The sequence below is a fragment of the Hypanus sabinus genome, chromosome 24, assembly GCF_030144855.1.
Source record: "Hypanus sabinus isolate sHypSab1 chromosome 24, sHypSab1.hap1, whole genome shotgun sequence".
In the NCBI taxonomy this organism is placed as follows: domain Eukaryota; kingdom Metazoa; phylum Chordata; class Chondrichthyes; order Myliobatiformes; family Dasyatidae; genus Hypanus; species Hypanus sabinus.
In genome coordinates, this window is record NC_082729.1 from 13237440 (window position 1) to 13252369 (window position 14930).

The window sequence follows — 14930 nt, forward strand, 5'->3', positions numbered from 1 at the left end:
GAGCCGCAGCCTTGACAGGCATTGCGGCTCAGCGCCATCTTGATTAAGAATTGTTCAACTATTTGTCTGATGTGGTCAAGGAGAAATTTCCTCTCCGTCATAGAGACCGAATCCATCATCTTTAGTTCTTATGTCAGACTTCGTCCTCCAATCTGCGAGTCCCTGGCCACGACCTGAAATTGACTCACTTTGCAACAGGGTGCTGTATTTGACCTTGAACTAAATCTTGCACCTCATGTCTCAATGCCGTCTCAACAGCCTTGTATGGCTGCTGCTCCAACAGCGTCCATCTCTGCTCCTGCCTCAGCATGTCTGCTGACCCGACTTCTAGATTTCCACCTGAATATTGCAAACCATTGTCCATGATCTCGGTAAAACAGAGCCCAATGAAAACACTGTCTCCCGTCTGCTCGTACACTCCATGTCCCTTGCCCTTGCTGACCACCAGATTATGCATGCGTCAGCTTTTTAAGAAAGCTTATCCTTGTTTTCAAAGCATTGCATCATTTTATCATATTCTCTTCCACACAACATCATCTCCTGAGATAGCTGTGCTTCTCCACGTTTGGCTTTTTTGCCTTGATCATCCCCAAATCCAAAGAAAAGAAGATTGGCCTCGTTTGTCATACGTACATCAAAACACTGAGTGAAATGCGTCATTTTTGCATCAACTAACAACACAGGGAATGCGGGGTCAACTAACACCAACTCACTGACCTCCGTTGATACCCCTGCCCCCCACCCTTACCCCCATCCCTATCTGTTATTTCAGTCTGGTTCTCTTTCTCTCTCTTTCCCCCCCCCCCACTATAATCTCTCCCCCCAGCCCTACCTTTCTTTCTCTTTTACTTCCCATAATTCTCCACCTTCCCCCTAGCCCATTTCCCTCCAGCCTATCACTTCCTAGCTCTCTACTTTATCCCTCCCCCCACTTCTTATCCCCCCCCCTCGACCATCCCACGTCACTTCACTCCTGATGAAGGGTTTCGGCCTGAAACGTCGTCACTACCTCCTCCCATAGATGCTGTCTGGCCTGCGGAGTTCTGCCAGCATTTTGTGTTTTTTATTCAACTAGCACCATCTTCCTCGCAACTCACTAATCCGAGAGGAAACCCACGCTGTCGCGGGCAGAACATACAAACTCCTTACAGGATCAGTGATCAGTGGTGCGTTAACCGCCATACTGTCAGGCTGCCCTCTGTCCATTCTAAAATCAGAACCTGTTCCTACTTGGGCCCTGCAGGGGTCAGCTTTTGGGCTTCGTTCAGTGAGAGGGCAAAGGCATTAGATGCCATTTAAGGTGGATAAATGTGGAGTTAACCACTTTAGTGGGAAATAACAGGAAGGCAGCTTTTTATTTAAATAGTAATAGGCTGAGGAATATTGAAGTACAAAGGAACTTGGGTGTCGAATCACTGAAAGGAAGCATAACAGGTGCACAAGCAGTTCAGAAAGCAGAAGGTATGTTTGTCTTCATCAAAGAGGCTTTGAGTACAGGAATAAAGATGTCTTGCTGAATTACACAGGACTTTGAAATCACCATCTGGAGAACTGTCACCGAGTCATAGCAAAGTGCAGCACAGAAACAGGCCCTTCAGCCCATCTAGTCCATGCCAAACCTACCCCCATCAACCTGCACCAGGACCATTGTCCTCCATTCCGTGACCATAGCCCTCCATACCCGTACTGTCCATGTACCTATCCAAACTCCTCTTTACACCACTTGTGCTGGCAGCTCATTCCACACTCTCGCCACCCTGTGAGTGGAGAAATTTTCCCTCAGACTTTTCACTTTTCACCCTTAACCCATGACCTTTGATTGCCGTCCCACCCAGCCTCAGTGGAAAAAGCCTGCTTACATTTACCCTATCTATACCTCTCATAATTTTGTACACCTCTGTCAAATCTCCGCTCATCTTTTACTTTCCAAGGAATAAAGTCTCAACCTGTTGAATCTTTCCTTATAACTCAGGTCTGCCAGACCTGGCAACATCCTTGTAAATTTTCTCTGTACTCTTTCGAGCTTATTTACATTTTTACTATAAGTAGGTGACCAAAACTGCGCACATTACTCCAAATTAGGGCCTCACCAATGTCTTGTACAACTTCAAACTTTCATCCCATCTCCTGTACTCACTATTTTGATTTATGAAGGCCAGGTGTGCCAAAAGCTTTCTTTATGACACTGTCTACCTGTGAGGCCACTTTGAACGAATTATGGATCAGTATTCCCAGATCCCTCAGTTCTACGCACTCCTCGCTGTATAAGACCTGCCTTGATTAGTCCTACACCTTGCACTTGTCCACATTAAATTCCGTCTGCCATTTTTCAGCCCATTTTTCCAGCTGGTGCAAATTCCACTGCAAGCCATGACAGTCTTCCTCACTGACACCTTGGTGTCACCTGCAAATTTTCTGATTCCGTTTGCAGTTTTGATCTCCTCACATAGAGAGTACAGCGCAGGTTTACCAGGCAGATTGCCGGAGTGCCAGGACTGTTATGTGGGAGGTGGCTGTAAGGACTGGATTAATGTTCATTATAGTTTAGAAGAATGAGAGGAGACCTGTGAGAGATAGAAAATTCCGAAAGCGGGAGAGACTGAATGCAGGGAGGACTAGTTAGGGCTTCTTGAATAAAGCTTCATAGTCTCAATTTATGGATTAAAACATTTAGGATTGAGCAGTGGACAGTGAGTCTGTGGATTTCTGCCATGGGAGGGAATGGAAATCAGCATGAATATATTTAAGAAATAAATTTCTTGACAGAAGTCTCAAAGATTTTTGGAGAAGGTTGGGAATCTGATACAAAGCATGATTGGACGGCCTATTCTAGTGCTCTTTTTCCTTGTTTGCATGTAAATGTCTCCACCTCATCCCTTATACTGAGAAACATCCTGGGATGCAGTAGGACACATAGGCAGTGATGTAACCCGGGGTCATCTGGAGTTTTGGGTCTTTTAAATTCAGGCGCTCTTGCCCAAGTGACCTGGCCAGAGTTGACCAGGCTTGTGTTCCAGCAGCATTGGCCACGGGTCACATCCACAACCAGCTGGATGCTCGCTCAGCAGCCTCTGTGATGGTCCTGATGGCTTTTTCCTGTACCCTCAAGTTCTGGATACCCCCACCAGAGGAAACGTCCTCTCCGCATCCACCTTATCTAGTCCTTTCAACATTCGGTAGGCTTCAATGAGATCCCCCCCCGCCCCCCGCAGTCCTCTAAATTTCAGCAAGTACAGGCCCAAAGCTGCCAAACACTTCTCATATGTTAACCCCTTCATTCCCAGAATAATCCTTGTGAACCTCCTCTGGACTCTCTCCAATGACGATGCATCCTTTCTGAGATACGGGGCCCAGAACTGTTGACAATACTCCAAGTGCGGCCTGACTAGTGTCTTATAAAGCCCTGACAGCTGATTAGGTGTGTCATTTCAAAAAACAATAGATAACTCAAGTACAAACCCTCATGTCCCTGCATTAAAGGACAGCAGAAATGCAAGTCTCAGCTGCTAGGAAGAGAAAATCTGCAGATGCTGGAAATCAAGGTAACACGCACAAAATGCTGGAAGAACTCGGCAGGCCAGGTAGCATCTGTGGAAAAGACAGTTGACGTTTCGGGCCGAGACCCTTCATCAGGACTGGGGGGAGAAAAAGACATTAGAAATCAGAGTAAGAAGGTGTGGAAGAGGTTGAAGGAGAGGAGGAAGTACAAGATAGTAGGTGATAGGTGAAACCGGGTGCAGGGGAGGGATGAAGTAAAGAGTTGGGAAGTTGATTGGTGAAAGAGATAAAGCGCTGGAGAAATGGGAACCCAGTAGGAGAGGACTGAAGGCCAGGTAAGAGAGGGAAGTTGGAGGAGCTACAGAGGGAGGTGATGGGCAGGTAAGGAGATGAGGTCAGAGAGGGAAATTATCTTACAATAATTGCCTCATTTCTTCTCCATTGTTCCTCATTCCTATTTTCCTCTAGAGATTTATGGACCCAAGTAGGGAACCCCTACCGAAGTGTCCATTTAGATGAACTGATAGGTGAACTATTTTGAATTGTTACTTTTCCTGTAGATGGTTCAATAGTTACACAGAAAAATAAATGTTTAGATAGTTTTACCTAAATTTTTGAGTGTGTTCCTAGGAATGCAGGAAACCGTAATGGAATGGGAAAAAAAGTTAATAGAACAAGCATTTAAAAAGAGAAAAAAAATGCACAGTGATGTGTTTTTCTTCCAGATTGGATTGTATCTTCAGAGTTACGTTGAGCCATCTGTGCTATAGATTACAGTTAAGTTACTGGTAATGGAAATGAGTATTTGACAGACTTTAAAGTGAAAATATTTTCCACTTGTCACATTGGCAGTGTTGCAGTTTGCACATCTCTAGGAGTATTTTCACTTCGTGGTTTCCGAGAGGTTCCTGTAGAATTCTCGCCAGGAGCAAAGATTACAGGCTTTCTTCTTACATAACCAGCCCATGGCCAGCCGAGATTCTTAGGAAGCAGCAAGGGTAAGAAAGACGAGAAAGAGGTTCCTGAAACAATATGGAGCTACGTTGGTGGAGAGAGTGACTACAGAGCGAATTTCGGGGTGAATGTCCTAGACAGCCGACGAGGCTGGGCTGGGGTGAAGGAAGCGACCGTGAGGCTGACACCAGATGCTTGAGTTAGGGAGTGGTGCTCGTGGCAGAAGAAGATAGGAGTTTGGAGGATAACATGAAAAGAGAATTAGAATGGGTGGGGTTGGGGAAGGAATGATATATATGTAATATAATATTTAATTATTATCACTACCTCCCTTTTATAATATATACTATTTCTGTTTTTGCACAATTTTAAGTTTACTGTAATTGATTTCTTTATTTTTTTCTTCTATATGATGTATTGCATTGAACTGTGGCTAAGTTACCACAAGGAAATCTGCAGATGCTGGAAATTCAAACAAAGTTTGAATTTCCTAAGTTAACAAGTTTCACAACACATGCGGGTGATAATAAACCTGATTCTGAATATCATGACGAACATGAAGGCATGGCAGTTTCTCCGCTTCCTAAGAGATTGAGGCATCTCTCCCCTTCCCCATATTAACTGTATTTTACAGGAGGACCATTGAGAGTGTCTTGACAAGCTGCATCTCCGTCTGGTATGGGAGCAGCCGAGCATCGGACTGGAAGTCCCTACAAGGGACTGTGAGAACGGCCGAGAGGATCATAGGGGTCTCCCGACCGTCCGTTGGGGACATTTATCGGGAGCACTGCGTTAGACAGGGCCATTAGCATTATCAAAGATCCCACTCATCCACCCAGCATCCTCTTTGACCTTCTACCATCAGGCAGGAGACTCCGATGCATAAAAACAAGAACGGTCAGGATGGGAACAATTTTTCCTCTCGGGCCATTAGACTCCTGAACTCCCTGCTGCATCACGTTCAAAGCGTCACCAGTTAATCTGATCCGTATCTTACAATATTTAATTTATGCACTTAATTTATGTGTAGTTCATCGGTAGATTTTATCCTTACTTTCATAAGTTATTGTGTGTTACGTGTACTACTGTCACACTCTGGTCTGGAGAAACGACTCGTTTGACGGTTTTCATGTATGTAGTTAAATGACAATAAACTTGACTTGAACTGAAGTAACCATAAAATCATTTTGGCTTCAGATTAATCTTTTTGCCCATCCTCCATAGTCCATAAACCTATCCTAGACTTAAATATTTTTTCTCATTCAATTTTCATGATCGGCAATTATTATTCTTTCTCGATTGCCCAAGGAAAGATGGTGAGATGTCGATTGGTGTTGTCTTTCTGGTGAAGATGTTCCCTGGGTGTTTGTTTAAGGATTTAGGACCAGTGACCTGTGGTCTGAATCACAGTATTTTGAAGGACCAGTGGCATATTTCTGAGACGCTAAGATGTAGTTTAAAGGGGAACTTGGGCATAATGAATTGCCCTTGAAGGCCTAGTGTTTGGTGGCAGAGTTTGAGATGTTGTTGGAAAAGACAAGTCTGACAAAGGAAGTGCGTTTTGTACTTGAACTCAGTCCCTTGACTAATAAAGCAAGCTAGCCGTATGCTTTTTTTACAACACTAATAACCTGTGTAGTCACTCCTTTTCTCCTGGCGCTCCTTTTCTGATAGTACATCTCGTTCCTTCTCTTCCCTGGTCCCACCCTTTCTTCCCAACACCACCCCTCCCTCACTTTCATAAATGTTGGGTCACAGGCATCATCAGAGGCATGAAGTACAGAAAATGCCCGCCACCGCCGTGCTGGCCGCTGAATATCTATCGATACTCGTCCCGTTTACCAGCGCGGTCCGTGGCTACTCCATCTTGATGCCGCAAGTGCGGTTCCAAGCCCTCCAGCAACTTGAGCGGAGTGTTCAGATTGTAACATCTTCAAGGAGCGGTGCCTCAAAAAGGCGGCATCCATCATTACGGACCCCCACCACCCAGGACATGCCCTCTTCTCATTGCTACCATCAGGGAGGAGGTACAGAGATCTGAAGGTACACACTCAACGATTCAGGAACAGCTTCTTCCCCTCTGCCATCAGGGAGGAGGTACAGGAGCCTGAAGACACACACTCAACGATTCAGGAACAGCTTCTTCCCCTCTACCATCAGGGAGGAGGTACAGGAGCCTGAAGACACACACTCAACGATTCAGGAACAGCTTCTTCCCCTCTGCCATCAGGGAGGAGGTACAGGAGTCTGAAGGCACACACTCAACGATTCAGGAACAGCTTCTTCCCCTCTGCCATCAGGGAGGAGGTACAGGAGCCTGAAGGCACACACTCAACGATTCAGGAACAGCTTCTTCCCCTCTGCCATCAGGGAGGAGGTACAGGAGCCTGAAGACACACACTCAACGATTCAGGAACAGCTTCTTCCCCTCTACCATCAGGGAGGAGGTACAGGAGCCTGAAGACACACACTCAATGATTCAGGAACAGCTTCTTCCCCTCTGCCATCAGGGAGGAGGTACAGGAGTCTGAAGGCACACACTCAACGATTCAGGAACAGCTTCTTCCCCTCTGCCATCAGGGAGGAGGTACAGGAGTCTGAAGGCACACACTCAACGATTCAGGAACAGCTTCTTCCCCTCTGCCATCAGGGAGGAGGTACAGGAGCCTGAAGGCACACACTCAACGATTCAGGAACAGCTTCTTCCCCTCTGCCATCAGGGAGGAGGTACAGGAGCCTGAAGGCACACACTCAACGATTCAGGAACAGCTTCTTCCCCTCTGCCATCAGGGAGGAGGTACAGGAGCCTGAAGACACACACTCAACGATTCAGGAACAGCTTCTTCCCCTCTACCATCAGGGAGGAGGTACAGGAGCCTGAAGACACACACTCAACGATTCAGGAACAGCTTCTTCCCCTCTGCCATCAGGGAGGAGGTACAGGAGTCTGAAGGCACATACTCAACGATTCAGGAACAGCTTCTTCCCCTCTGCCATCAGGGAGGAGGTACAGGAGCCTGAAGGCACACACTCAGCGATTCAGGAACAGCTTCTTCCCCTCTGCCATCAGGGAGGAGGTACAGAAGCCTGAAGACACATGCTCAATGATTCAGGAACAGCTTCTTCCCCTCTGTCATCCGATTTCTGAATGGACATTGAACCCATAAGCACTACCTCACTTTTTAATGTCTACTTTTCCACTACTTATTTAGTTTAACTGCTTAATGTATGTAATTACTGTAATTCAGTTCTTTTTCTCTGTTGTTATGTATTACATTGTACTATTGCCACAAAGGCAACACACCTCACGGCATATGCTGGTGACATTAAATCTGACTCTGAACCAGCTTTCTACTGGGGGGAGAAAATCTTCAGCCAGATTTTCAACATCTACTCTGCCTATGTCTCTCAGTAATTCCGTATTCCTATTTCAGATTTCCACCCTCTTCCCCCTCCCGAGCTTTCTCTGCTCCAGTGTAAACAAACCCAACTAGTCCAACCTCGCTTCATAATTTTTTGGCTGTCGAGCGATTTTTTTAAAAAAACCACACGGTGCTCCATCATTCATAATGTTTCATTGTTAATAATGAATGCAGAAACCGATTGCAGTCTATTTTGCGCCATGTTTAGTTAGTAAGTCAGAACTCCCGAAGCTTTAAAGAAATGATTTTATGTTGTATTTTGAATTATTCGGAACTGGATTTTCTAAGGGTAGGAGTGCTCCTTTCTGCACCGTGGGTTTGAAAAAGGGTGACAGATTGCAAGTGGGTTCATGTCTGGTGGGTGGTGAGGAAGAGGTCACATTGGTTTCTGTTCGTGTGGTGTTTTTGCTTGAATGGGTTCTCTTCTTTGGAAAATGCATTTAAGAGGGTTTTTTGAAGAGTCCAGCTAGGGAGGGGGCTGTAGTTGGCCTTGAAGGATGAACGCTGTGGGCTGTCTGGAGGAGCCCTTTTGGGAGCTGTGATCATGCTTTGGATGGCTTCAAGGCAGATGTGGAAAAAGATCAAAGATGGCCCCCAAGTTGGATGTACCAAGGAGGGTGGATTTTACTGCAGCTTGAGTGAAGTAGACTGGGTGCAGGTGCTGGGGAGGAAGCTACACTTTATACCTGTCCTGCCGAAGGGTTTCGGCCTGAATCCTTGTCTGTACTTTTTTCCACAGATGCTGCCCGGCCTGCTGAGTTCCTCCAGCATGTTCTGTGTGTTGCTCGGATTTCCAGCATCTGCAGATTTCCTCTTGTTTGCGATTTGACTACCATTCTGGGAAGTGTCTTCCAGGGATGCCTACCCTGAAGGAGTTTAAATCTTCCCTTCGGGAGTTCAGTGAGACCCTCACTCACCGCTCCCCCTCTGATCCCTGATACTCTCCAACTCTTTGACCACCTGCTTACCCAGATCCGCTATTACCCAGCCACGTTTCCTTTCTAGGAACATGACTTTGCCGCCGTCCTGCCAAAGGGTTTTGGCCAAAACATCGACTGTACTATCTTTCCATAGATGCTGCCTGGTCTGCTGGGTTCCTCCAGCATTTTGTGTGTGTTACTTCATAACTGTGAATTATTTAAAACCACGACAAGTGTTCAATAAGGGCAAGAGGCAAAGATGGGGTTTAGGGAATCTGCAAATTAGGAGAGCGGGCGAAGCTGTGAAAGTGTAGGGGTACTTATGACCATGCACTCTGATAGAAGGAAGGTGGATGCAGACTATCTTCTCAGCCTGGGGAAGTGTAAGATCAGGCACTCTTGGTACAAGAAATACAGGTGTGGACTTTGCTAAGCAGAGTGAATTCAGAAATCAGCGGTGCCAAGGCGCTTGAGAGTCTAAGTTTAACCTGAGGTTGAGTCAGTGGTAAAGAAGGCAAATGTAGTGTTAGCATTCGTTTCGAGTCGATGAATATAAAAGCAAGGATGTAGTGCACTGTAGGGGAGGTCAAATTCTTCTAGGACATGTACAGTAGATGTCTGGAATAGTTGACATGCGTAGAGACTTCAGGGTTCAAGTCCACAGATCCCTGAAAGTGAGAACGCGGGTGCGTGGGGGCGAGGAAGAAGGCATTTGATGTGCTTGCCTTCAGAAGTTCGGGCATTGAGTATGAGAGTTGGGGGCATCATATTACCATTGTACCCAATGTTAGTTAGGCTGCATTTTCAGAATATTGTGCACAGGTCTGGTCACTACACTACAGAAGGAAGGGGTCCCAATAAAAACCATGCGTTCTCCTGGAATGGAGAGCTGTAGTTAGAAGAAATTGGACTGGGTGGGTTTCTTCTCGCTGGAGGCAGAGGGGTAATCTTGTAGAGGCGTATAACATTATGAGTGGTTATGGATAGGATAGTTGGTCAGTGTTTTTTTTTCCCAGTGGAGGAGAGCCTAGACTAGAGGGCATAGGTTTAAGGTGAGAGGAGAAAAAATGTTAAGGAGGCTTGTTTTTCACTTGTGTGTTGACTATCTGGAACAAAATGCCAGAGGAAGTAGTGGAGGCAGTAACAATTTCAGTGCTTAAGAGGCATTTGGTCAAGTACGTGGGTAGGGAAGGAGTAAAGAGAAGCAGGACTATTGTGGCCAGATTGGATTAGCTTGGATAGGCTTCACAGTTGGCATGGATGAAGTGGCTGGGGGGGGGGGGGGGGTCAGTTTCCATGACGAACCCTTCTTTGACTCCTTGCCTTGGTTCCCTCGCTGTCTGCTGCAGGACTCCCACTGGGAACTTGCTGAGCTGTTCTTCATTGTGGGTATCGTAGTTCTCATCCATTGTAGCATGGTGTCGTCCGGACCCCTTCCTAACAGCACTTAATATGGAGGAGTAGCACTGGATCAGCCGCTGAAAGGGGATCAGTGGTAACCAGCAAGACTTTGCTTTACCGTGACTGGAAAAGTAGGACCAGTGACCTCCTAATAATAGTCGTTCCAAATTTTATTCCAAACTTTTCCTTGGGCACAAAGTTGAGCTTTCAAATACATCTGCAATCATTTTTTCCTTCATAATGACTAATTGTAGTCATTATTAATGATTATTCCTGGCAGCGCTTTTGTTATGAAGTCTGTTCCCCGATTATTATTTTTTTTTTTAATCCCTGCACAGCAATTCTCTTCCAACTAAAAAACAAATGGTGATTGAGTAGAACCATACGTGCCTGACTTTTTGGTTTTAAAACTCCTCAGGTAAAGGGAAAAGATACTGGAGAAACTCGGTGAGAGGGGGAAGGGATAGGGCTAAAGGAGTGGATGGTGCACTAGGATTTTAAAGCAAGTGGCTGCAAAAATAGTAGTTGCAATTTTCCATTACACATCAGACTGAAAAACATGCTTTTAAAAAAACGACGAAGGTAAGGAAATGCAAGCTAGTTGGTTTAACTATGAATGGCAAAACACTCGATTCAGTAATCAGAGAGGTAAAAGCCAATGATTTGGGAAAGCAGAATATTGTTTGAACCCAGTCAACGTAGTTTTATGAAAGTAAGTCATGTTTGACAAATGTTTAAATTTTCATTAAGGATGTAAAGCAGCTCTCTTGAAAGTACACAGGTTGATAGGGTGGTTACGAAGGCCCTTATTAGTTGAGGCACTGAGTTATGCCAGTGATAATAAACCTGACTGATTCATTGAAAGATCTAGAAACACAGAAAGCCCACAGCACAATACAGGCCCTTTGGCCCACAAAGCTGTGCCGAACATGTCCTTACCTTAGAAATTACCTAGGGTTACCCATAGCCCTCTATTTTTCTGAGCTCCACGTACCTGTCCAGGAGTCTCTCAAAAGACCCTATCGTATCCACCTCCACCACCGTTGCCGTCAGCCCATTCCACACACTCACTGCTCTGCGTAAATAAAAAACTTACCCCTGGCATCTCCTCTGTGCCTACTTCCAAGCACCTTACAAATGGTGCTCGAGCTGTTCCTAGCCACACACTCGTGGGTTCAGAGAGAGTATAGCAGTTGGCTTGGTGCTCGTTCTTGAGGTATACCTGTGTTGGTTACGAGATGACCCATTGACCTGCTGACGTGGGAGGGTCAGGGTTCATGTTCGAACTCCACACAGGTGGCATCCAAGATCGGCAATGATCCCACATCAATAGGTGCTGTGCAGTGGCAGGCCTACAATCTGTACTGCTGTGCTACCGAGATTGTGTCTGCTTTTGCAGCTCTGTGGCAGATTAGTTTGATAAAGTTTTAGTAAAGTATCTTGGAATACTTACTAAGAAACATAGAAAACCTACAGCACAATACAGGCCCTTCGGCCCACAAAGTTGTGCCAAACACGTCCCTACCTTAGAAATTACTAGGCTTGCCTATAGCCCTCTGTTTTTCTAAGCTGCATGTACCTATTCAGAAGTCTCTTAAAAGACCCTATCGTATCCGCCTCCACCATGGTTGCCAGCAGCCCATTCCACGCACTCACCGCTCTCTGAGTAAAACACTTGCCCTGACATCTCCTCTGTACCTACTCCCCAGCCCCTTAAACCTTGTCCTCTTGTGGCAACCATTTCAGCCCTGGGAAGAAGCCTCTGGCCCCCAAAGCTACCAAATAAATGGAAGACGTTTGAATGAGATAATTTTTGGCGGCTTTCTGTATTTACTAAAATACTACAGGTTAATTTGTGAACCTGGGCCTTTAACTTCTATATTTCTATATTTATATCCAAAGTCATTCCTCCCCCCCCCACCCCAATTTTCCGCTAAACTTTTACACCCAGTGGCCACTTCGTTAGGACAGGAGTAGAATCCACTATGGTCTGCTGCTGTGGCCCGTCCGCTTCAAGGTCCGATGTATTGTGCATTCAAAGATGCTCTTCTGCACGCCAGTGGTGTAACACGTGATTATTTGAGCTACTGTCACCTTCCTGTCAGTTTGAACTGGTCTGGCCATTCTCCTCCGACCTCTCTCATTATCAAGATGTTTTTGTCCACAGAACTGCCACTCACTGGATTTTCTTTTTGTTTTTTTCCACACCGTTCTGTGTAAACTCAAGAGTAGGGGTCCCCAATCTTTTGTTTTATGCCGTGGGCCAACAAGGGATCTGTGGATTCCAGTCTGGGAACCTGTGCTCTAGGGGCTGTTGTGTACGAAAATCCCAGGAGATCAGCAGTCTCTGAGATACTCAAACCACCCCATTTGACACCAGCAATCATTCACAGTCTTAATTTCTTAGATCACTTTTCTTCACCATTCTGACATTTGGTCTGAATGGAACTGAACCTCTTGACCGTGTCTGCATGCTTTTATGCATTGAGTTGTCGTCACATGATTGGCTGATTAGATATTTGCATTAACCAGTAAGTATACAGGTGTGCCTAATAAAGTGGCCACAGAGTAGCTTTCCTAACAAGCCATATTTAGCTTTCTTCTGAATCGATGATGCTTTATGCTTCTTTTGTTACATTTCTTCCACATGACATGGTGACACGTAAAGGACAGCAGGAAAGGGAAATGGTTGATTTTTCTTCCGCCATTTTAAGAGCAGAAGAGGGAACGAGTAAAAAGAATATTTGTAAATGTATGCCATTGTCTCTTTGTATTGACCAGTTTCTCTTTTTAAAATTTTGTTCTGTTTTATTTTCAGCGGAACTGTAACCATCAGAACGATGAGCGCAGGAAACAATGCGGCTACGAAGAGCCACGGGAACCTTGGCCAGTCCGGCACAGACCAGCGTGGTAAAGCATCAAGAGAGAGGGTTGATAAAAGTGTTAAAGGAAAACTCAACATGCGATCTCCTGCTGGGCTTTTCATCGTATTCGGGCTGTTGATAGTCGTGGTGGGGATTGCCATAGCCGTTGTTGGCTATTGGCCCCGTAAGCACAACTCCCAGACGTTGGTGAGTCAACAGCAAAGAAACAGTAGTGAGTCAGCCGCCGAGATTCAGCGCGCAAGGGCGAGGCTTCAGCCCCAACCGGTGCAGAAGAACGAAAAGCTGAAACTAATTGGCCCGCTGATCATGGGCATTGGGTTATTCGTGTTCATCTGCGCCAACACGGTGCTGCACGAAAATCGCGACAGGGAGACCAGGCTTCTGGCGCGGCAGAATACTTACCCCGTCGCCGGCCAGATTGGCAGTGAAGAGAGTAACGAGCCAGAAGGGGGTCGGCACAATCCTGCTCCGTCCTGCGCCGACGCCGGTTCTGGGTGCTCGGAACTGTGCTGCGCTGCCGAAGGAGGCTGCGGCGCAACCTGTCCTAAACACACTCCGAGCGCAGAAACATGGGCGGACAGTCGCAAGGCTGCTAGGCGTAACATGACTGCCCAGCTGCTGCATCATAAAAGACCTTCTCCATCCACCTCCCTTTGTAGTGTGACTTCAGACTCTTGTAACTCCAGTGAGGGAAACCTTAACGTGCCTTTCAGCTGTGGCGATGACTCTTCAGTTGTTTCTGCCTCAATAGTATTACCGGTTATTAAGCTCAACAACTGCGTCATTGACACGCCGGTTGCTAAAGCTGCGGTCGAAGATATTGAAGTCGGGCATCCGGCGGTCACGACGTCCACGGAAGATTTGAGCAAGCTGAAGAGCCACGGGTGCATTCGGTCCGGGAGCATCCGCAGTGCCGATGGGGCTCTTAGCGTAATCAGTGCGGACCGTCCCTTACAGGAGGACTCCTTCCCCAACAGATCGATTGGAGGGCTGCTGTCCCCAGGAGCCGCCAGAAAAGCATACGCTTCGGACCTGCAGCTCCACACGCTAGGCGGTCACTCCAAGTCCCTCGACCTCGGGAGGAACGTGGACAAGCTCGGCGGCCAGAGGAAAGAACGACAGCACAGGAGCTGGCCACGTTTGGATTGCAGTTACATAAAAAAGTACCTGAAGCTGGAAAACAGAGGAGACGGCGTGGACCAATTACTTGAACAGACTGAACGGGAGTTTGGTGGTGAAGAGCAAAACCTGTAGAAGAAATTAATTAAAGAATATGGTGGCTGCATATTAAATACAAAGCAAATGTGAAATGGTTTAAAATATTTGTTGTTATTTTTTGCGCATCGGGTGACATTTTTGCCATTTCTGTAGCTCAACGCTCAACCCAGCACAGATGGAAAGCGTGCAAAAGGAGCCGGCTGGATTCGAACTCAGGACCATTGGCCTTAAGTCCAGTACAGATGCCACTACACCACCATCCAGTCTTAAAATATTTATCCAGACGCAGTTTCTGGTGATAAAAGGACTGTTGCAGCCAACTGAAAATATGATTAGTAGATGGGGAACAATTTGCAAAAAAAAATATATTACTCCTGGTGTGGTTGCTGTAATAAATCTTTCTTTTAATTTTGAGCTGTTGCAAGCGGTGTTCATCTTTTGCACAAACCTAACTCTTATCAAGTTTGACTCGGTGGACAACCTCGGCAAATAACTTGGAAGTATAAAAGTTTTTCTGTACTTGTACTCATCTAGTCCCTAGTACTCTTATGGTGGACTCTTTACCTATCAGACATGTTGTCATGTTTTGCCTCCGAGCTTCCCCTTGATGGTTTCAAGCATCTTTCCTTATC

The 14930-nt window shown here is 46.1% G+C and overlaps 1 protein-coding gene across 1 annotated transcript in view; it reads left to right on the top strand.

Annotated features, from left to right (window-relative positions):
• Positions 1 to 14712, top strand: part of LOC132380483 (transmembrane protein 200A-like) — a 30757-nt gene extending 16045 nt beyond the window's left edge. The window contains exon 2 of the mRNA XM_059949320.1: positions 13014 to 14712. Coding sequence (XP_059805303.1) covers positions 13036 to 14334 — 1299 coding nt within the window. The 5' untranslated portion in view covers positions 13014 to 13035 and the 3' untranslated portion in view covers positions 14335 to 14712. The remainder of the gene's footprint in view (positions 1 to 13013) is intronic.
• The last annotated feature ends 218 nt before the right edge of the window (positions 14713 to 14930 follow it).